The following is a 24,522-nucleotide window of genomic DNA, read 5'->3' as shown; positions in this document are numbered from 1 at the left end:
TTTAAAATTTAAATTTTTAAAGTTTGTTTTAAAATTTAAATTTTTAAAGTTTGTTTAAAATATTGTTGCCTAAAGGTTTGTTTAAAAATTTTAAAAAAACCCTTCAAAAACTATGAAAGGCATAGAAAATTTCAAAAAAGAAACGTAGAAAAAGAAAGGAGGGTCACCGGAGCAGTTAGAAATTCATAGAAGAGAACCGCAGGCTCAGTGGTAAACAAACAATATTTTTAAAAACATGTTGCCTGTTAGACTTAAAAAGAAAAAAAAAACATCTTAAGTAAAACCAATTTGCAAATTCATGTATAATCTTTTTTTTCCTGTTCGACTCTGTATGTGGAAACGCTCACTTTAAGTTCAGAATTTTTTAAAAAGGGAAAAGTGTTAGCTGCTTGAAGGCAGGGATTTGCATGCACAGGATCTAAAATGACACACTTACATGACTGGTCAATTGAAGGGGAAAGTATACAGGCATTCTGTCGTTTTCCTTGGGAATTTTATTGATGTAGGCATATCCTATGTAAACGTGTCAGCTTTTGTGCGTGGACTGTCTTTTGATTTTATTAACAACAGGGCAATCAAGGCAGAGTCACCAAGGAACGTTCCAATTTTAAAGACGTCCACTAGAGCTTTAAATATTGATTTGAGGTTTTGGAAGAAAAGGGCAGCATTACTCCATGAAAAACCTAAGGATCCCGTGAAGCAATCGCACTGGTGTTTCTTAAATGTTGGTGTCCCCTTTTCTTTTCCTGGTCAGAGCTGGCTTGAGTTTCAAACATGGTTTTTCCCTTGGGGCTCCCAGATCTGATGAAGGTGGTGGCCATGGAGAAGGGCATCCTAATTCCAGGGTGGCCCGGGAGGAATTCTTGGGTAACTAGTTAGGGCTAGTTTGGGTTTTGAAAGGCTTCTGAGAATTCCCAAGGCATCTCCTCACTGCCAAGCCTCTCTCCTCCACGCATTCCCCCGCTCACTGGCGGGCGCTGGGGAATTCCGTTCCCACCTGCGCTTTCTTCCCCCCGGGACACCTGAAGTTCGGGCTCCTTTCTCCCTCCCAGCGAGCTCTGTCCACCTGCGTGGTTGCCCACACCTGTGGTTGGGACGAGGACGTGGGGGAGGGGAAGGGGGGCATCCACCTAGGTTTCCAGCCCAGACTCCCCTTGTGCAACCTCCACCCCAGCAGCTGCCCGAGCCTGATCGTCACATGACTCGGAAGGCGGTGGGAGCCGGAGCCGGAGCCCGAGCCGGAGCCGCAGACGCTCCTTCGGCTCAGCCTGTGGGCTCAGCTCCGCGCCCGGAGGGAGGGAGAGAAGGGGGCGGGGGGAAAGAGAACCTGCCGCCGCCGCTCCGGCCCCCCTCCCCCCTGGCCCCCGCTCCAGCCGGTTCCCAGCCTCGCTCCCTGGTAGCTCCATTGCGGAAGTGGACCAGGAGGTGGCGGCGGCGGCGGCTGCGCTGGCCCCGGGAGCCTGGGGCTGGGGCCCGGCCCGTTTCCCCTTCGAGAGCAACGAGTAGCCCCGGAGCCCGTGCTTGCCGGCTCCCCGGCTTTCCCTCCTCCCTCCTCCTCCCTCCGCGCCGCCGTCCCCAGGCTGCATGCCCCCCTCCCCCGCCTCCTCCTGCTCCCGCTCCTCCTCCTCCCGCTCTCCCCGCAGCCGGCCGCGGGAGCGGTAACATGCTCACTCGCGTGAAATCTGCGGTGGCCAATTTCATGGGCGGCATCATGGCCGGTGGCTCGGGCTTGGAGCACGGCGGAGGCTGCGCCGGCGGCGGCGGCGGCGGGGCCGGCTCCGACCTGCCCCTGCGCTTCCCCTACGGGCGGCCGGAGTTCCTGGGGCTGTCTCCCGACGAGGTCGAGTGCAGCGCGGACCACATCGCCCGCCCCATCCTCATCCTCAAGGAGACCAAGCGGCTGCCCTGGACCACGGGCTACGCAGAGTGAGTGCAGCCGGGGAGGCGCACCCCCCACGGACCCCTTCCTTCCCTGCCCCCCTCCCCCGTCCCTCCCCCGTCCCTCCCCATCCCTTTTCTCCAAGGACTACGCGTCTCCCTCCCTGGAGGATGGGGTGGAAGGCGACAGCTGGACCAGGAGGAAGGATCGGGGCTGGAAGGGCTTTTACGGGGGTGGGATGGGGGCAGTGGTCCTTTTGGACCCAGGCGGGGAGCGCGGCCGTGGAAGTTAGGCATGAGGGAAGGGGGGGTAGGTGGGGGCGGTGGATCACGCACCCCCTCCAGTTCTTTGACTCGGCCGTGGGCTGCTGGCCGTCTTGGAGGAGGGAGTCGGTCGGGGTGTGTGACCTTCGAGTCGGGAGAGTTGCTCCACTTTCCTCCCGCGGCGGTTGACAGATGTCAGGACCACTCTCCTGGTCCATCCTGGGAGAGGGAGAAGTTAATTTCAAGTGGATAACCCTGACACCTCGTCTATTTCATCTCTAAAGCCAAGACGTTGAGAGCTGGCAGCGGCGGGGGGTGGGGGTGGGGGTTTAAATTGCTATCTCAGGAATAAATAAATGGTGGGGTTTGTAGTTCTCCCCCTGAGGAGAGGGAGAGCTTGCCGTGAGGTGTAGTGTTTTCACTCTCCCCCCCCCCCCCCCCCACTGGTGGTCCTCCATTGACTTTATTCATGAGCCCGTTTTGATACTTTGGATGCAGGCGCTACATTGTTGTTCACCTGGTCTCCTGTGCTCTGGAGCTGGGAAATTTGGAAGGTGGAATGAAGGAGACTGGAGTTCAGGGGTCGGTAACGCCAATTGCGGGTGCCAGAGGGTGGCACTGAGAACTTGTACTGCCTGTGGGACTTAACTGGCTCCTGGGCCTCCTGCCTTAGCAGGCCACCGGCACCAGCTGTCTCCTGGCCCCCTAACCCTTAACCCGTATCCCTGTGACACAGCTGCTTGGCTGGGCACATACTCGGATTGGGTCTTGGAAGAACCAATGAGTTCTTGGGATGCCTGTGCCAGGTGACTTTTCTGGAGGTTGCCTTCCTCCGCCCCCGCCCCCCCCCCTCCCATAAGCAAGGATGAATGGGATTGGAAGTGGAGAGGGATGTTGTGCTCTCATTAACTAAACAATGAACATATCAGCCCCCTCCTCCTTTAATCTCTTACCCTGTCATCCTTCATCAAGGCCAACCACAGAGACAGATCAGTACTATATCTTTACCTTTAAGCATATTAGTTCTTCCGTTGCCCTGATAATAAATCTTCTGCTTTAAGAAGTTCAGTTAGTAAAGGGTCTGTGCCACCTGAAGACAGATTTAATTTCTTAGATTTTTGAAAGAGAAAAATAAAGGAAGGAAATGGTGGGGTTTGTGTGGACACAGGTAATGGTTTTAAAGAGGGAAGGGTTGGAAACAGAGCATGAAACTAGAAAGGACTCTGACCTTAGACAGTTGGGTTTAAATCTCTATTCTAATGCTGTAGGATATGTGTTACCTTGGGTATAGTAAGGCTTATCTGTAAAATGAGAAACTTACTTATGGCAGGAGGCTGTGGTAATGAAATTATTTTGAAAGTCTTAAAGTGTCAGTATTATTAGTTTGGATTATTACTAGTAATAAAAAGAAGCAAAAGCTAATTGCTGGGTGGAAAAAAAGCATTAAAAAAGCAGGCAATGAGAGAATAAGAGGAAATAAATGTTACTTGAATTATTTTATTTCAGAGCAATCAAAAAAACTGAGTGTATTAATTCAGCTAGACTGCTAAGTTTGCAATCAGGAAGAGCTACATTTGAATCCCAAATCTGATACTTTTACTAGCTGTGTGACAAGTCATATAGTCTCTTTGAGCCTTAATTGGTTCATCTCAAAAATGGAAATGATTACCTACAGGGTTGTTGTGTGATTTGGATACAATGGTGGCTATATAAATGCCAGTAACTACTATTATTTCTCTTTTAGATACCCTAAGGTTTGGGGCTTGGGGAAGTGAAAGAAACCTTTACTTGATGCTACCATCTCTTTAATCTGTTCTCCTAAAGCAAACAGCCAAATAGGCTTTCTTTCTTAGCCAAATTCCTTTGAAAAAGTCTATATTAATTGCTTCTATTTATCTTTCTCTCACTTTTTAGCCCTTAGTAATCTGACCCTCATAATTCAATTGAAATTGCTCTCTTCAAGATTAATAGTGATTACTTAACAGAGGAATCCACTAACTTTTTCTCAGCCTTCATCCTTCTTGACTTCTTAGGAACATTTGACATTGTTGATTACTCTTTCCTCCTGACTATGTTTCTTCTCTGGGTTTTCATGGCATGAATATCTTGGTTTTCCTCATTGACGTCCCATTCTTTAGCCAGGACTATGATCCATTTCTGTGTCCTGGCCTCTTTTTTTCTGTATATACCCTCTCTGTGTGTGATGGCATCAGTTCCCATAGGTTTGATTGTCATTTTATACAGCTCTCTCAGATATCTATATGTCTATCGATCTGTTTCTCTGTCCATCTGTCTGTCATCTATTTGTCTATCCAACTCTCTGTCCACTTATCTTTTTATCATCTGTCTATATCTATGTAATCTCTAGACTTCTTTCCTTATGATGGTTCTGAGTCATCAACTGCTTAATGGACCTTTAATGCCCCATAGGTTCTGTTTTGGATATGTTGACTTTGAGATGCCTATGTTTGCCCCAAGCCGTCTGTTCTTCACAATGTAGAGGTGCCTTCTATTACTGTCATCTATTAATCCCTAGGTCATTCTCCCTCCTTGCTCAAGGAGTTCAGTCTCTTGTTCACAGTGTTCTTTTCTACACCAATCCCTGTCCTATAGGATGGGACTTCAGTATACATGATGATGCCCCCTCAGACACTCAGGTTTCTCAGTTCATCAATTTCCTTAACTCTCGTGACTTATACCTTCATGCTTCCTTATCTTTCATCTTGCCATTGACCACAAATGTTCTACTTTTATAATCAATAACTCTGAAATTCCTTTATTCAGCTGTACTCTCCTATCCTTCCATTTCTCTCTATACTTCCTCCTACATTCATTTTTTCATCTTCTCTATGATCTCCAGTCTCTCACCAACTCTGGGCTCTTACTCTACTTGTATATTCTGCATCTAGCACAGAACCTGGCACATAGTAGGCATTTAATAAATGTTTGTTGATTGGCTGCTAGATTGATCACTTCTCATACTGTGTCAAACCCCAACCCTGAACTCCCCATCTGTGCTAGAGAAAGTTACAGAACTGTGATGGTGAGTCTCCTTCACATTTATATTCTGTAATCTCAACTGGGTCTTAGCTGCACAAAGTAGTCCTTTTAGCCTTCCCAAATTGACTGTATTACATCCTTCATATTTCAAACCTTTCTTTTTTTCCTCAGACCTACCATTTTCTTCTCTTCCTCTCAGCAGAGAATCATAACATTCTTGGTGGTCTTTCACATTACTGCAGCTTTAAAGTTTCATTTAGAAGCAGTCAGGTGGAAGTAGTGCAGTGGATAGAACACTAGCTAGACCTGGAGACAAGAAGTTGTTCATTTGTTTCAGTTGTGTTTGACTCTTTGTGATTCCACTTGGGGTTTTCTTGGCAAAGATCTTGAAGTGGTTTGCCATTTCCTTTTCCAGTTCATTTTACAGATGAGGAAACTAAGGCAAACAGGGTTAAGTGACTTATCCAGGGTCACACAGATAGTGTCTGCTGTCATATTTGAACTCAGGGCTTTCTGACTCAAAGCTCAACACTTTATCCATTCAAATACAGCCTCAGGGTTGTTGTGAGAGTCAAATGAGATAGTAATATTTGTAAAAGCTCTTTGCAAACCTTAAAGTGCCATACTCCCATACTCTATAGGAAAGTCACGTGTAAGTTTAGCAATTTTTCAAACTTTACTATGGAGAGAATGACAAAAAAGCTCTTGCATGTGGGACACATATCTGAAAGCCACTACATAAATGCCTAGGCATTCTGACATGTGAGGAATTTATAACTCTTCAAACCAATAAAGCCACATTTTAAAGACTCAACTTGGGAATTTCTGCCCTATTTCCCATTGTGTCAAAGTCCGTTATGGAAACAACCAGCATTCTCCCATCAGACTCATGGACAGATGCAAAACTAAAGTCTGGTTGGGACAGAGTTGCCTCTCTCTCCAGATTGTCTGTCTTCCTAGATAATATCTTCCTTAATTGTTAAGGCATCCAAGGCACCCAAGGGTATAGTAGATGTAGTGCTGGGCCCAGGTTCAGGAACGCCCAAGTTCAGCTTTGGCCACAGACTCTTATTAGGTGTGTGACCCTGGGCAAGTCACATAACCTCCATCTGCCTCAAATTCCTCACCTGCAAATAAGTATAATAATACTTCCCAGTGTTGTTGTGAGAATAAAATGACTTAATATTTGTAAAGTGCTTAGCAAATCATAAAGCACTCTAAAAATGCTAGCTATTATTTTTATTATTATTTCATGAAAGCTTTGTTCTCTCCCCTTTCTCCAGATATACTCTAGAATTAAGTATACTGTGCCAGGATAGCCTTGGAACTAAACCAGCTTCTGAAATTAACAGTGCAGCAAATGGCTCCCTGTCCTATTGATTTGGTGTGTGTTGAGTTACTGATGCATCATACTTCTCATCATCCTTCATATCTCCCTTAACCCCTCTTTCTTTGTACCGTTGTCTTTCATCCACTGGGATGAAGGCCATGATTCAGCTAAGTAACAAGCTTCAGTGATAGATGTTTATCCTGCAGCCATATGCACCAGCAGAACAACTGATTTTTCTGTTTTTTCTCATTTTTTTGATTACTCAAATACTTTGCTATTTCTTAGTCCACATAAATGCCAGATCTAGGTTTTTTAAAAGAAATCTGTAATTTGAATTACATAAATGGAAGGTATATAAATGATATTTCTTACCTCAAAAGAAACTGAACATGTCCTATCTTCCTTATGCTTTTCAGTTTCTGAAACCAGATCTGTACTGGAAGTCTGCCTTTAAAGTTATTTTTTTCCCTTTTATCAGTTGCATACATAGGGTCCTCAGCTTATCCTGCATAAAGTTCTGCACTTGTCACTTGGCTAGAAGAGTCACTTGGTGAAAATAGAAGCATCAGATGATAGGTTTATGCTTTAAAGTGGTGACATTGCATCAGATGGCCTCTTAGTCATTGCTGCTTACTCAGAAGCGTGCATTAAGCAGAAGTAAGGATCACAAATCAGACGCTGAGTTCAGACAGGCACTAGAAACTCCTATTGTCTTTATTTAAGTGCATACATTTTTTTCCTTCAGAAAACGTAAGCTCCCAGAAGGAAGGGACTATCTTTTAATCTCTATCACCTATCAGTATCTGGTACATTGTGAGGATTTTAAAATACTTGCATTTTTGTATTGATTTTAAAAAATTAAATTCTCTTATTTTCAGTTAACAAAAAAAAAATTTTTTTCTCTACCTCTCACCTACTCACCATGTCCCATTGGGAAAGAAAAGAAAAACAAAACTCTTGCAACAGATATGCAGCCAGGTAAAATCTTCCTGCACTGGTCATTTCCAAAAATATATGTATCTTATTGTGCATTTTGGGTCCATCATCTTGATGTCCAGAGGGGGTATCGTGCTTTCATCATTGGTCTCCCAGAATCATAGTTGGTTATTGCATTGATCAGAATTCCTAAGTTTAAGAAATACTTGATTGACTAGATAGAGGATTTTAACTCAATGTGTTAAGAGGATGAGACTTAGGTCTTCACTGTGTACTGTCTTTTGATTATTAAAATTGCATTAGGTTTCATGGATGTACAAAAGGCAAGAAATTCTGTCTGCCAGAAGGTCCTGTGTAAACAACTGTTTGCCTCAATCAAGTATTCACCTGAAAGGACCCTTTATAGAGTTTGCACCCTAGCTTGCATTATTCCCTCCTCTTTATTTTATCATTTGATCATTGTTACCAATTTAGAGCTTAAAGGATCATAGAGAGATGGAAAGGCCCTCAAAAGCCATAAAGTCTAATCCTCTCACTTTATAGATGAGAAAGCTGGGACCTGAGGAGGTCAGTTGATTTGCTAAGGGTCATGAGTAGTAATGGGAGAATCAGACTTTGACTTAGGTTTTATTGACTCCAAAGCCAAACAGATTTTGCTTTGGACTGTCAATTAATAATCTCTTTATGACATGTTGAGTCCTCTTATCTATTTGCTAAAATTATCTTTCTTCAGATTGCATTGTGATAAGGATATCAGCAAGAAATAAATTAAGAATTGATGAAGATAACCATTTTAACTTTTGCAGCGTTTAGTATTCATCCTCAAATTTGAATAATTTTCAAAGGCTGAGGCCTTCATAGGTCATAATGAGATCTTCCCCAGAGATGTTTGCATAGCACCATGAGGTTAAATGTTATTTAATGTATGCCTTATTTTAATTTGTGTTAATAATCCCATTGTTACACAAAGATCATTTAGATATTTTTAACATATACAGCAGTGTTGCCAAAGCCTTCATGAGTGTAAGCAAAGGAGATCATGTAACATGTGAATCATTTTTGCTTAGAGAATTATAAAGGAAGTCTGAACTTCTGTATTTAATTAGCTGCTTGCCTAGAATCCTTCCACCAGGCCTAAAAAATCTTTCTGAAAGTTCATTTATTTTTATTAGAGCCAAATCCTTTTCTTCTTTGTATCCACATAGTGCTGAGGTTTTCAGTGTTCAAATAATAATTAGTGGATCTAGACTTGTATCATTTGACTTCAGATATGAAAGAGACCATTTATAGGTCATGGTCCACCCTAGTGGTTTTCAAGAAGTGTTCCTCAGTGTGAGTTATGCTAAATGCTCTGATATTGTAGAAAAAAATTCATTAATTTTATTTAATGTACATTTTACTTAACTGTAATATTTTGTATCATTAGTACAGTATCCATATAATAAATTAAACTTGTCTGTTGCACATTTATACTAACCTTAATTCACCCTGCATCCATCCTAAACTCACAAATTATTCCACAAAAATAGCTGCTTTGCTTGAAGGGAAACTGTATGTTTGATTCTATCATAGTATTCCCATCTCAAATGTTCAATGCATCACTTTTCCTCATGGCAATGAACACTGTTTTGTGCTCACAACAACAACAAAAGAGTTTGGCCTAATTCAGACCCATACTCATATTCCATAGTCCTGAATGTCATTTACAATGTCCCTGATGGTCATACAGCCTTTATATGAAAATCTCAAGTGAATAAGAAACTCATGACTCTTTATGGGGCTGCTAAGGCTGCAATGGATAGCATTGAACTTGGAGTGCCAGTAAGTAAGGGACTATAGGAGGGCTGAATTTGCAAAACCTTGAAATTAGGCCCCTAAGACTTGCTCCCTAGAACGAGCACCTCATCTCTCAAGGAGGGAGATCTTCCCCAACTCTTTGTTGACCTGAGAGTTTCCATTATCTTGATATCATTCTTGTTACAATTTGATTGACTGGTATATTGATCAGAATAGAGTTCTGGAACTTTCACCAGTGCTCTCCCCCTTGCTTCATTACAGTGTTGAGATTGAGCCTGGGTTCTGGAGAGTAAACTCTGATAGGGTCTATCAATCTACAAAGGTTTCATGTATGATTCCAGTGACTGGTCATCTCTATTTGTTCAAGAATCAAGCTTGCCAAGTCCAGAGAGGTTCATCACCATGAAACTGGCTGGTGGGCCATCAAGCCACAAAGGGTGTTGGCTAAGATGTATAGAGTTGACAGTGGGGAAGGCCTAATCTAATCCAGTTCAGTTCACCACACATTTACATGTTATCCTATACATAAATATCATCATCATTTTTTTCAATAAACATTTATTAAGTACCTACTATGTACCAGCTCTGTGCTAAGCACTAGGGATACAGAAAGGCAAAAGGCAGTCCCTGTCTTCAAGGACCTTTTCAGTCTAATGGGGGATACAACATTCAAGCAAATATATACAAAGTGAGCTAGGTATAGGATAAATAGGAAGTAATTGACAGGAAGGCACCATTTTTTCATGTTAACTTCAGATTTGGTAGTGAACTACTTCTGTGAGAAGCCCGAGTTTGTACTCTTGGTGCCCATTCAAGATTTCTTTGCAAAATCCCCTTCATAGTATACTGGGAGCCTGAAAAGGCCAACTCAGATGATAGAATTTGCCTATTTCAGCTTTCACATAACTGAGTTTCCCATAAACCCCTAACTAAAGTCAGTAGAAATAATAGATGCTATTTTTTTTTTCCTATGGTTCTTCATAGTAAGTGGGAGAGAGTTATTTATATCAATAAGAATTTAAAACTGACTTGCTACTTAACATGTAGTGAGTCAGGTGAATTCATTCCCTAGAAGAATCTTTATTTTAAGACTAAAGGTAGAATTGAAAGAACTGTATAATTACATTTGGCATGATACTATAATATGATAATGAATTCTGATTAAAGGGTAAACTTAAAAAAAAAAAAACTTTTGGCTGGATTCCACAGTTTATACAAATACCTTTGTGGGACGTTTCTCTTCATTGTGCTTTAATAAATGCGTATTGATGGAGTGACTAATGGAAGGTGCAGGTAATGGCCACTTGTAGAAGGGCTGGCAGGTGTGGTATAGTGGGGGAAAAGTGATGAGATTTGGTGTTAGAGAGCCTGAGTTCAAATGTCAATTCCTGTTTATTATCTTTGTAACCTTGGGCACATCATGTTCTTGGATTCCCAGTTTTCTCATCTGCAATATGTTGGGGTTGAATTAAATGCCCTACAGGGATCCTTCCAGTCCCTACATGTTTGTGACTCTATGAGGGAGAAGTTGGTTGCCTTTGTTCTTATATTCTCTTATATCATGAGGTTGTTATGAAGTGAACACTCAGTAATGTGAATTGTGGCTACTATTTTTGGCTTTCTGCTTTGACTAATTCTTGTGTAATTTGTGTCTATTAGCTTTTTTGGTTAATGCTGTTCTGATTGTGTTTTGTTTTGTTTTGTTTTGTTTTTACAGATAAATGAAGGACATAGATACTTACTAGATATGAGAGAAAGTATGGCATAGTAGAGGGGCAGAGGATAGAGTGCCAAACCTGGAGTCAGGAAGACTTATCTTCCTGAGTTCAAATCTGGCCTCAGACTCTTCCTAGCTGTGTGACTTAGGTCTCTTAACTTTGTTTGCCTCAGTTTCCTCATCTGTAAAATGAGCTGGAAAAGGAAATGACAAACTGCTCCAGTATCTTTGCCAAGAAGATCCCAAATGGGGTCTCAAAGAGTTGGATCCAACTGAAATGACAACGATAATGTGGCTACAATCCTGCCTCCCCTTGGTAAATAATTTCATCTCTCTGTTCTCTAAGGCAACTCTCTAAGACTCCTGAGTGACAAAGAAGGTGACTGACCCTTCATTGGTATTCAGCCAGTCAATGAGCATTTATCAAGTGCCTGGTATATACCAGGCATTGTATTCAACACTGGGGACACAAAGACAGGCAAAAAACAGAGACAATGCGTAAATATCTATTTACAAATAAGCTATATACAAGAAAAATAAGAAGGCCACTAAGATTATGAGGGTAAGGAGTTTTCATATCTGAGTATAACCACTACCCATTGCATCACAATTTTAATCTCTATATGCATCATCCGCATTCTGAATTTCAAATTGCTTGCCTCTTTTGTGTCCTTGCTAGTCTCTTAGGGCTTTTATCATTGTCTTCTTCTATGAAGTCTTAGGAAGTGTACTTAGCAGATTTGCAGAAGACCTGAAATTGGGGAGAAGAATTAACGTATTGTTAGCATCTGACTGTGAAAAAAAGATGTGTGTAGTCTGGAATGGTAGGCAGGATATAGAAAATTCAGGAGGAATACTGCTAGTTCCCAGTTTGTGTGAATAATGGATTTTTTGAATTCATTATTTCAGTCCATACAGCATATTTCCATCAGACTGAAACTGATCACCGTATTTTGCATAATTATAAGTTCAAATAGTGCAAATTTAAATAGATGGGACCATTTAGGGGATTGATCATTCATATTTAAAAGTGGTTCAACAATCAACATGTAAGAAATATTAAAAATAAAAATATCCAAAACCACATGAATTTTTTTCCCATAGATGTCTTGTTAGATTGACTTCTATATGTTTTATGCATTTTGTGGTTATTTGGAATGAGATTTCCCTTTCCAATATCACCTCTTAGATCTTGTTATTGTATAAAAATGCTGTTGATTTTTTAAAAAATTTTTTAGCCTGAAACTTTGCTGAGGCTATAGCCTTAGTTTCTTTGTGGATTCCCTAATATTTTGTGAGTAAACCATCATGTTATCAGCCAATAAGGATCATTTTATCTACTTTTGCCTTTCTCATAGCTTTTGCTAGCATTTCTAGAACTGTATCAAATAATAACAGGGAAAGGACTGATTATTTTCTGGAAATTCTTAATTTTATATTCTTCGGTCAGTTTGCATGTTGAATACCCTGTTTTACCTCTAGATTCTCTTGAGAAAATGATTAAAATTCTTCCTTGTATTGAATGCCCTCTCCCCAGAGCCTTCATTATAAGGAGGGTGCCCAGGTTAACCTTGTCTTTATTTCTCTCCAGATCGTAATCTGAACTCTTGCACCTTATCCTGGTGCTACCTTATCCTGGAAGATCATTTCAGTCTGGAAATTCACATCTCAGAATTACCCTCAGCCCTTTCCTCTTACTCCTGAATAGTTTTTAAGGAGCATGCAATGCCCAGGGCAGCCTTCTCTTTATTTTTTATCAACCTGTGATTGGACTCCTCCATCATAAATTTCCTCTTACCATCCCTCTCTTTTCAGCTTCATTTTCTATGTTATCTTCCTTCCTTAGAGGGCTGGAACTTTGTTTTCCTCGTATTCAGGTTCCCAGCATTGACAAATGATTGTTGACTAAAGTGGAATTCTTATCTTTGATGTTCAGGTTAATTCTTACAGTCTATATAATTTGGGGGTGCCAGCCAAGCCACATTGTTCTTGGGAATATAACATTCTATTTTTTCCTTTTATTGCTTCTAAACAGGAAGAAAATCTGCACTATTCTGATTCATTCCCCTTGGAATTTGAAGGTTTCGTTTTTTTCTCCCTTGCTGACTACAAACTTTTGTTACTTGTTGTAGTTCTGAAATTTGATTAGGGTGTTTCTTTGTGAGTTAAACATCATGTTTCCTTCTGTTGCTATTCTGTGGATTCTTGTGATCTATACTTGTCATAGGATCAGAGCTTTTTAGAGATGTCATAAAGCCCTACCCCATTATTTTATAAGACTTGAACCTCAAGGAGGTCTACCCTTGGACAATTTGGTGTCCTTTGAGGGAAAGAAAATCCCTTTCACAGAATAAAAGAAGGAGGGAACTGGAAATGCCCCCTGTTGGCTGGGAGCACTATTTATTGGTATATATTAGTCCTATCCTGAGCAGGTTTCAAACCTGGATAGTAGACTCCAAATCCAGCACTTTTTGTATTACATCAAGTCTACCTCCCTTTCCAATCTGCTTGTAATATTTCTACATTTTCAGGAGGATGTATGGCATTCAGTTTTTCTTTTTATGATGTTTTTCTGGAAGACCTATATTGGGTTTTCTTTTCATATTCTAACTTCAAATTCAACATTGTTTTGTACAGCTATTGATGTTCTTCCAGTCTTTTTTTTTTTTTTTAAAATTTGTTCTATTATTTTTTCTTCTACCCTCTGCATATTTGCATTCGAACTCTGATGTTCTCTTTTTCAGAGAGTCTACTGTTACAGAGCACGATTCTGTCTTTTGTTCAAATTTTTGTGGTCTCTGGATAGATTTTCTGGTTTCTTCCTTAAAATTCCCAACTTCTGCCTTCATTTCTCTAATATTTCACTCAATCAGGCAGCTAGGTGGTACAATGGATAGAGAGCACCAGTGCAGGAGTCAGGAGGGACCCGAGTTCAAATCTCTCCTCAGACACTTGATACTCACTAGCTGTGTGACCTTGGACAAGTCACTTAACCCCAATTGCCTCATCCTGGGTCATCTCCAGTCACCCTGATGAATATCTGGTCACTGGATTCAGATGGCTCTGGAGGAGAAGTGAGGTTGGTGACCTGCATAGCCTTCCCTCACTCAAAACAAAGTCAAGTGCAAGTCATGCGATTATTTCTCTGATGGCATGGTCTTCTTTGGCAACAAAGGATGAACACACACACATTTCACCCACTCATTTATCACCCAGTTCATTCTATCTATCCTGGACATTCTTGGAGTTACTTTATCATTTCAGTGAGCCTTGTAGAATTTGTTGTACTTTATCTTCCCAAGTGGGTTTTTGCTGTTTCTTTTCTCAAAAAGATTCATTTAAATTCAGGGTCTTAAACTTTTTATGTGTCATGGACCCCTTTAGCAGCCCAATGAAATCCTGTCAGACCCCTTCTTGGAATGCTTTTTTCTTTTGGTGATTTATTTTTTATTTTTTCCCCACTTAATAGTGTTTTATTTTTCTGATTACATGTAAAAATAGTTTTCAGCGTTCACTTTCATAAAATTTTGATTTCCAAATTTTTTTCTCCCTCTTCTCTCTCCTCCCCAAGATAGCAAGCAATCTGATGTGGGCTAGACATGTATAATCATATAAACTATTTTGAAATGTTTTTAAATGCTTCATATGCATAGGATTATAGAGGAAATCAATGATATTGAAATATAATTATCAAAATATGTTTTTTAATTAATTTATTTGTTTTCAGTTTTCTACAATTACTTCCATATATCTTAGATTTTTTTCCACCTCCCTCCCCAACCTTTCCCTACCTTTCTCCCTCCCTCCCCAAGACGGCATGCAATCTTATATAGGTTCTACACATACATTCTTATTAAATACATTTTCACCTTAATCATGTTGCGTAGAAGAATTAAAATGAATGGGGAAAACCATGAAAACAAAACCAAACCACACAAGAGAAAATGGTCTGCTTCATTCTGCGATCCAGTTCCATAGTTCTTTCTCTGAATGTGGAACGCATTTTGCCTCAAGAGTCCCTTGGAAATTTTTTAGGTCCTTGCATTGCTGTGGAGGGCTAAGTCTACTAAAAAATTCTTCACACACTGTGGTTGTAGCTATGTACAGAGTTCTCCTGGTTCTGTTCCTTTCACTCAGCATCAGTTCATATAGATCCTTCCAGGCCTCTCTGAAGTCTTCCTGTTCATCATTTCTTATAGCGCAATAGTATTCCTTTAATACTACAGCTTGTTAAGCCATTCCACAATTAATGGTTATCCCCTTGATTTACATTTCTTGGCCACCACAAAGAGAGTTGCTATAAATATTTTTGTGCATGTGGGACCCTTTCCAATTTTTACGATCTCTTTGGAACACAGTCCTCGAAGCAATATTGCTGAGTCAAAGAATATGCACATTTTTATAGCCCTTTGGGTATAGTTCCAAATTGCTCTCCAGAATGGTTGGATCATCTCACAGCTCCACCAACAATGAATTAGTGTTCCAACTCTCCCACATCTTCTCCACATTTATGATCTTCCTGTTCTGTCATGTTAGCCAATCTGATAGGTTTGATATAGTACCTCAGAGTTGTTTTGATTTCCATCTCTCTAATCAGTAGTGATTGAGAGCATTTTTTCATATGACTATAGATAGCTTTAATTTCTTTCTCTGAAAACTGCCTGTTCATATCCTTCGACCATTTATCAATTGGGGAATGACTTGTATTCTTGTACATTTGACTCAGTTCTCTATATATTTTAGAAATGAGACCTTTATCATAGATATTAGTTGCAAAAATTCTTTCCTAGTTTTCCACTTCCTTCCTAATCTTGGCTGCATTGGGTTTGTTTGTGCAGAAACTTTTCAATTTAATGTAATCAAAATTATCCATTTTGCACTTCATAATGTTTTCTATCTCTTGTTTGGTTAGAAATTTCTCCATTCTCCATAAATCTGACAAATACACTATTCCTTGTTCCCCTAATTTGTTTATAGTATCAGTCTTTGTCGGGGCAGCTAGGTGGTGCAGTGGATAGAGCACCAGTGCAGGGGTCAGGAGGACCTGAGTTCATATCTTACCTCAGACACTCAGTAGCTGTGTGACCTTGGATAAGTCACTTAACCCCAGTTGCCTCATCCTGGGTCATCTCCAGTCATCCTGATGCATATCACATCACTGGATTCACATGCTTCTTTCTGGAGGAGAAGTGAGGCTGGTAACCTACACAGCCCTCCCTCACTCAAAACAAAGGCAAGTGCAAGCCATGTCATTATTTCTCTGATGGCATGGTCTTCTTCGGCAATGAAGGAGGAACACACACAGTATCAATCTTTCTACCTAGATCATGTATCCATTTGGACTTTATTCTTTTTTTTAATTTAAATTTATTTATTTAAGTTTTCACCATTCATTTCTACAAAATTTTGGGTTCCAAATTTTCTCCCCATTTCTCCCCTCCTCCCACCCCTAAACGCCAAGCATTCTAATTACCCCTATAACCAATCCGTCCTTCCTTCTAACATCCCTCCCTTCCCTTATCCCCATCTTCTCTTTTGTCTTGTAGGGCAAGATAAATTTCTCTACCCCATGACCTGTATTTCTTACTTCCTAGTTGCAAGAACAATACTCAACAGTTGTTCCTAAAACTTTTGAGTTCCAACTTCTCTTCATCCTTCCCTCCTTACCCGTTCCCTTTGGGAAGGCAAGAAATTCAATATAGGCCATATCTGTGTAGTTTTGCAAATGACTTCCATAATAGTCATGTTGTGTAAGACTAACTATATTTCCCTCCATCCTATCCTGCCCCCCTGTTTCTTCTATTCTCTCTTTTGATCCTATCCCTCCCCAAGAGTGCTCCCTCCTCCTACTGCCCTCCCTTCCATTATCCCCCCCACCCTGCTTATCCCTTTCTCCCCCACTATCCTGTATTGTAAGATAGGTTTTCATACCAAAATGAGTGTGCATTTTATTCCTTCCTTTAGTCGAATGTGATGAGAGTAAGCTTCATGTTTTTCTCTCTCCTCCCCCCTTTTTCCCTCCACTGAAAAGTCTTTTATTTGCCTCTTTTATGAGAAATAATTTGCCCCATTCCATTTCTGCCTTTCTCCTCCCAATATATTTCTCTCTCACTGCTTAATTTCATTATTTAAAGATATGATCCCATCCTATTCAATTCACCCTGTGCTGTGTGTGTGTGTGTGTGTGTGTGTGTGTGTGTGTGTGTGTGTGTGAGTGAGAGATCCCATTAACTACCCAGGTACTGAAAAAAGTTTCAAGAGTTACAAATATTGTCTTTCCCTGTAGGAATGTAAATAGTTCAACTTTAGTAAGTCCCTTATGACTTCTCTTTGCTGTTTACCTTTTCATGCTTGTCTTGATTCTTGGGTTTGAAAGTCAAATTTTCTTTTCAGCTCTGGTCTTTTCATCAAGAATGCTTGAGTGCTCTATTTCATTGAAAGATCATTTTTTTCCCCTGAAGTATTATACTCAGTTTTGCTGGGTAGGTGATTCTTGGTTTTAATCCTAGTTCCTTTGACTTCTGGAATATCCTATTCCATGCCCTTCTATCCCTTAATGTAGAAGCTGCTAGATTTTGTGTTATCCTGATTGTATTTCCACAACACTTGAATTGTTTTTTCTAGCTGCTTGCAATATTTTCTCCTTGATCAAGAAACTCTGAAATTTGGCCACAATGTTCCTAGGAGTTTCTCTTTTTGGATCTCTTTCAGGAGGTGATCAGTGGATTCTTTCGATATTTATTTTGCCCCCTGGTTCTAGAATATCAGGGCAATTTTCCTTGATAATTTCATGAAAGATGATGTCTGGGCTCTTGTTTTGATCAAGGCTTTCAGGTAGTCCCATAATTTTTAAATTTTCTCTCCTGGATCTATTTTTCAGGTCAGTTGTTTTTCCAATGAGATATTTCACATTATCTTCCATTTTTTCATTCTTTTGGTTTTGTTTTGTGATTTCTTGGTTTCTCATAAAATCATTAGCCTCCATCTGCTCCATTCTAATTTTTAAAGAACTATTTTCTTCAGTGAGCTTTTGGACCTCCTTTTCCATTTGGCTAATTCTGTTTTTGAAAGCATTCTTCTCCTCATTGGCTTTTTGAACCTCTTTTGCCAGTTGAGTTAGCCTATTTTTCAAGGTGTTATTTTCTTCAGCATTTTTTGGGGTCCCCTTTAGCAAGGTGTGGATCTGCTTTTCGTACTTTTCTTGCATCTCTCTCATTTCTCTTCCCAATTTTTCCTCCACCTCTCTTACTTGATTTTCAAAATCCTTTTTGAGCTCTTCCGTTGCCTAAGTCCATTGAATATTTATTTTGGATGTTTGGGATACAGAAGCCTTGACTTTTGTGTCTTTCCTTGATGGTAAGCATTGTTCTTCCTCATCTGAAAGGATGGGAGAAGATATCTGTTCACCAAGAAAGTAATCTTCTATAGTCTTATTTTTTTTCCCTTTTTTGGACATTTTTCCCAACCAGTTACTTGACTTTTGGGTCATTTGTCAAGAGTAGAGTGTACTTTGGGAATCTGTAAGATCTCAGTTCCTCCAAGGTGGCACAATCAAGCGTGAACTGGACTGGACTCAGAGAGAGATTTTTGTGCCCAGAATCTTAGCAGTTACCTCTCCACAGCCACCTGGCCTCCAGTTCCACCAAGTTAGCACTGGGGTCTGATTTTCAGATAAACTGTATGGGCAGGGCCGCCATTCAGTGCAAGACAAAGACCATCTGCCTCATGGACTTTATTCTTGGGTATGGTGTCAGACATTGCTCTGTGCTCAGTTTCTGCCACACTGTTACCTAGTTTTCCCAGCAATTTTTGTCAAACAGTGAATTCTTATCCCAGAAGCTGGGGTTCCTGGGTTTATCAAACAGTAGATTGCTATATTTGACTACTGTGTCTTGAGTACCTACCCTATTCCACTGGTCTACCCCTGTATTTCTTAGCCAGTACCAAGTGGTTTTGATCATTACTGCTTTATAATACAATCTGAGGTCTGGTAGGGCTAGGCCCCCTTTCTTACCATTTCTTTCCATCAGTTCCCTTGATATTCTGGACCTTTTTGTTCTTCCAGATGAATTTTGAAATTTTTTCTATCTCTAAAAAATAATTATCTGATAGTTTGATTGTTATGGCACTGAACAGGTAAATTAATTTAGGTAGGATTGTCATTTTTATTATATTAGCTTGGCCTACCCACAAGCAACTGCTGTTTTCCCACTTACTTAGATCTGACTTTATTTGTGTGAAAAGTGTTTTGTAATTTTGTTCATGTAGTCCCTGGGTTTGTTTTGGTAGGTAAACTTCCAGATATTTTATAGTGTCTATCATAGCTTTAAATGGGATTTCTCTTTCTGTCTCTTGCTGGTGGGCTTTGTTAGTAATATATAGAATTGCAGATGATTTATGTGCGTTTATTTGGTCACCTACAACCTTGCCAAAGTTGTTTATTATTTCAAGTAGTTTTTTACTTGATTCTCTGGGATTCTCTAAGTATATCATCATATCATCTGCAAAGAGTGATCACTTAGTTTGTTCTTTGCCTATTCTTATTCCTTCAGTTTCTTTTTCTTCTCTTATTGCTAAAGCTAACATTTCTAGTACCATATTGAATAACAGTGATGGTAATGGACATCCTTGTTTCACCCCTGATCTTACTGGAAATGCATCCAGCTTATCCCCATTACATATAATGCTTGCTTATGGTTTTAAGTAGATACTGCTTATTATTTTATGGAAGGCTCCATTTATTCCTATGCTCTCCAGTGTTTTCAATAGAAATGGGTGTTGTATTTTGTCAAAGGCTTTTTCTGCATCAATTGAGATAATCATATGGTTTCCATTAGTTTTGTTGTTGATATGATCAATAATGCTGACAGTTTTCGCAGTATTGAACCAACCCTACATTCTTCGTATATGTCCTACCTGATCATATGTATTATTCTCATGATAAGTTGCTGTATTCCTTTTGTTAATATCTTATTTAAAATTTTTGCATTTATATTCATTAGAGAAATTAGTCTATAATTTTCTTTCTCTGTTTTGACTCTTCCTGGTATCAAAATATTTTTTAAAAATAGTTCATGGGTCCCAGATTAAGAACTTTGGCTTTTTTAAATTTTTCTTCATTTTTCCTACCCACTTTATCAGTCACTGTTAATTTTTTTTTTTTTTGCATTACTTACCTGCTTCATCCTACTAGTCTTTTTGCACTACTGTGCTCCTCTCCCTACACATTCCATCTGTCTTCTGTTTTTTTCAGACTGCCAAGGCTGGACAGGATCTGTTGTTTCCAAGATGTGAGGGTGACCGTTTGGGATGCTGCTGCTAGGAATACTGTAACAGGCAAGAAGGAGACTTTGGGTCTCTCCTGAATGAAATGCCTATGTGAAACTAACTTTCTTCCTAGCCTATGAAACTGACTTTCTCTGTAGCCTGCTCCTACAGGCCTCTCAGAGGCTCCAGAAAAGCATATTCCTTTGTCTTTACCTTTAGATTTATTTTCTTAACTCTTTGTTCTTCCTTTGGCCCCAATCCTGATTTATAGTTGTAAATCATGCATCTCCTCAGGGCGCCTCCTTCCTCAGTTATTCTTTATGATGCTTTAGCCCTCCTGTATAATCATGCCTTTCCCCACTTTTGCACCGAGGGTTTCAGTTCAGTTCAGGGGCATTAGGCTACTTGGGAGAGGGGATTCCCCCAAAATTCCCTGCCTAGAAATTGTAGGGCTGCTCCTGTCCCCTATGGATGTGTGTGCATATAATTTATGGGGGGGAGGGTTGTAATTCAGACTGGTGACTCAGTTTTCAGTTATCTTTTCTGTAAGTATTACCCTGTTGTAGCTTCTTGCAGTCTTCTGCTCCTCTTCATTGCTGACTTTTCAGTATTTGGGGGACTTTTTGTGTATAATGTTTGAGATAGTGCCAGTGGAATTGATACTTGCCTTCTTCATACTCAGACACCCTGCCCAGGTTTCCCTTGGTTCACTTTAATGAATCCACATGAATTCTCCTTTACAAAATACTTAAAAATAGTATTCTCAAGTACGTTTGGTTTTTTATTCTCTTCAGATATTAACAGCTCAGCCTCTATCAACATATGATCAGAAATTGAGTTGATTAAAAAAAATGGGAGTCAAGAAGCAGGCAGGCAAAATCCAATATGAATTGAGACTTTAACTGAAGACTTAAAAGGATGTTGAATTGCTTGGCAAAATATTTTTAGTACCAGGAGGTTGAAAATTGTGTATGAGGCACTGGGGAACATTTTACATAAAGGGGACACAGCCTGATACACAGTGGAAAGAGCATTGATTCTGGAGTCAGTGTACTGACTGGGTTCAAATCCCAGACCTTTTAGTATTTTTGTGAGTCTTCTAACCTCCTTATTACTTAGTTTCCTCTTCTGTAAAATGACTTCAGGCTTGCCTCTGAGGGATGTGTTCTGACTCAGTCTTTGCCTGTGTTCAGTGGCCCTTCTGACCCTCTGAACCTTTTGACTAGGCACAGAGCTGCTATGTAAATTTTCCTGTCATATCCATTCTTCCTAGAAATTCCCCCCAGATTGATTGTGGAGATAAATTAGGCTCATTTAATTTTTGTTTATTATATGTGTGTGTCTAAATACACATATATCTTAATGTGCACATACATACACAGGAACACACCAGTATACCTAAATGTTCCTCAGACTATTTGTATAATCAGTTCGTTGCTGTAGGGTAGGGCATACTTCACTGATGCATATAAGTAAGCCTGATGGAACCCTCTTGAATGGATTGCCTTGGATATATGCAAAAACAGCAGAAATCAATTTTTTGCTAAGTTGGGAAGGACAAAATAATTTGTTATGATCTCAGTTTCCTGAAGGGACATTACAAATGGGTAATTAAATCTTAAAGAGAAATGACATTTCTTCATAGTAGTGTGTCTCCCCATATTACAAAATAGTGAAGAGAAATCTCTTCCTTGATATGGAAATTGATTAAAGACATATGGTATAGATAATTGGGTTTCTATATTTAATCAGACTGCTGTGGAGTTGGATGTATACTTCAGGCTTTAACAAAAAAAAGCAATAGAGGTTATGTTTAGAACACACATCTGCTAGAACAAAGGAAAGGAAATAAATGCCCAATAGGCAACACATTTTTGTGGCTTAATGAACATGGATGAATCATAAAAGGATATGGGGGAAAAACTCTTTAATAAGAGTAAGAACTATAATTTGAAGCTTTTATATGAAATAAAGGAAGTGTGCTATTGAATTGCAACCAGTTGTTAAAGCTTAGATATGGAAGAACTTGAAGCATGCTTGGAACTGAGGTGGTTTGAAAAGAAGCTAGAAATCTCTGCTAGTTGACAAACAAGAGCCAAGATTAGAAGACCTTTGTTGCCCTTGGTTAGCAGCTATGTTGAACAAAACAGAGGTAGGTGATTACCCCTGGGGTCCCACACTTTGGGAGCCCTTGGGCAACTTCAAGGAGTGGATGACTGGAGTTACCCCATGTGGGAGAAGGAGGAAATATAAGTGATGATAGAAGTAGTAGTATTATTGTGGAGATAAATTTAAATCTAAAATTCTTATAGTTAGGTTTAACTTAGATGCACACGTATGGAAAGGGTCAGACTCGCAAACAGTCTAAGTCAGCATTGTGATCTGGCTGCTGAAAAGCTAAGGGCTTAGGCTATGTTAATAGAATGTCCTAAATGAATTAGGGGGATAATTTTTCTACTGGACTGGTCTGAGCAGTGCACACCTGGAATCTTCAAATCTTAACACCATGGGTTCCTGTTATATACCTCTTGGCCTTGCTCATATCATAAGTATGGTTTGAATTCTGTATTACCTAAAGGTGTCCGGCCACTTTGCTGGCATCAGAGTATATGTGTGTATGTGTTATACGTACATATGTATACGTATATACATGCATGCATATACATGCACACATGTACATGTTCTTTGATTAATGTTTAACTTGGCTTTCCTTTACCTGTTTTGTTCCAAGCCCAATAGGTCTTTTACTTCAGTGAAAAACACTAAAAATATTAATGTTAAGGAGATTCCCAACAGCGGTGATTTAATTACACCCATGCTGAGAACATTATTTGCAAAGGACAGTATGACCTTGAGCCATATTTTATCTTCTAAAGACTTCCAGGATTTCCTAACTGTTGATTAAAAAATGGTTTTAGACGTTGTTGTCCCTTCAGTGGGAAGTTGGGATCATTAAAGTATTAGCCAGGATTTTGGAAAAAAACTACAAATAGATGTATAATCTATCAGAGAGAAAGATTAACTGAAATGGAATGTTTTCATTTTTCTAGCAATGTGGTTGGAGAAGAGGGAGGAAGCTACCTTATAGTTTGAGATTTTTGCATTTTGAGAATTACAGGAAAATGTATTAATTAAAAAAAAAACAAATGAACTGTAGGAAATTTGCTTTATATTTTAACCTAAATTTGAAAGGCATTGAGGTGTAGTGAGTGAATCAAGAGCAAGCCTTAGAGCCAGGAAGACCTGTCTTAAAGGCCTTCCTCTGACACATATTGGTTGTGTGACCTTGGCCAAGTCACTCAGCTTCTTTCTCAGTGTTTTCTGGCAAACTTTCCCCCCCTCTTCTCCCCTCCCCTCTGGCAAATTCTCAAGTTGCAGAGAATCCTTTCGTGGATAAGGTTTTCTCCTTCTGGACTTCCCTTACTAACGAAATCACAGGGTCATGTCAGCAAGCATTTGTTAAGTTCCTACTACGTGCTAGGTACTGGTGCCAATATTTTCCTGTCTCTTCCCCCACATATATTTGTCTTGTTTTTTAAAAAAATGAAGTATCAATAAAACTTTTAAAAAAATAAAATGGGAGGATTCCAACTAAATGAATTCTAACATTTTATGACTTGAATCATGAAATGGCATTTTTAAAAACAGAATCTCCAGTCTCTTTGCCTCATGCCTGGAATGCCCTTCCTCTTTACCTCCTTGTCTCAGAATTCCTGGTTTCCTTCAAGATCATATTGGAGGAGTTACTTGCCCAGTGCTATACCTTCGTTCCCTTCTAAATTTGAGAGATAGCAAGACACAGTAGAAAGGATCACTAGATTTGAGTCAGAGTGTCTGGATTCAAATCCTGCCTATCACTTTTCCTATTCCTAAAAGGTTACTGAGCCTCTTTGGGCATCAGTTTCCTCATCTACAAAGTGAGGGGGAATTGATTGGACTAGTTGTCCTGTTAAGGTCTCTTCCACCTCTAACTATATGAATCTGTAATTCACTTTGCTTATATCTTTTATAAATCTATTTATGCACAAGAGATCTCCCCCTTTGTAGAGTGAGCTCCCTATTTTCATCCCCATTTTTGTTTTTTCCTTGCTCCGAAATTGAATAAAGTATGCTTGCAGACATTGATCAACCATGGGTGAATCCTGCTAAATCTGACTGAAGCACAAGAGGGCACCTAGTTTCACAAAATGGCCTGGTACTTTTCCATGTAACAGATTTCTTTTTCTTAATTTGAATTATTTGGTTTGCAAATTAAAAAAAGCTTCTGAATTCCGGTCCCTGAACAATGTTCTTGGATGATTGTGTATTGTTAAAAAACAGCCAGGACATAGCG

General features: G+C 39.8%; 1 protein-coding gene across 1 annotated transcript in view; it reads left to right on the top strand.

Moving 5' to 3' along the window:
* The first annotated feature begins 481 nt into the window (after window positions 1–481).
* Window positions 482–24,522, top strand: part of PPM1H (protein phosphatase, Mg2+/Mn2+ dependent 1H) — a 311,176-nt gene continuing 287,135 nt past the window's right edge. Inside the window, exon 1 of the mRNA XM_072655253.1 lies at window positions 482–1,926. Within this exon, the coding sequence (XP_072511354.1) occupies window positions 1,199–1,926 (728 nt within the window). The 5' untranslated portion in view covers window positions 482–1,198. The remainder of the gene's footprint in view (window positions 1,927–24,522) is intronic.

This window comes from Notamacropus eugenii, chromosome 3 (assembly GCF_028372415.1).
Source record: "Notamacropus eugenii isolate mMacEug1 chromosome 3, mMacEug1.pri_v2, whole genome shotgun sequence".
Taxonomy (NCBI): Eukaryota; Metazoa; Chordata; class Mammalia; order Diprotodontia; family Macropodidae; genus Notamacropus; species Notamacropus eugenii.
The sequence above is the reverse complement of the archived record's forward strand: the minus strand, read 5'-3'. Positions and strand labels throughout refer to the sequence as shown.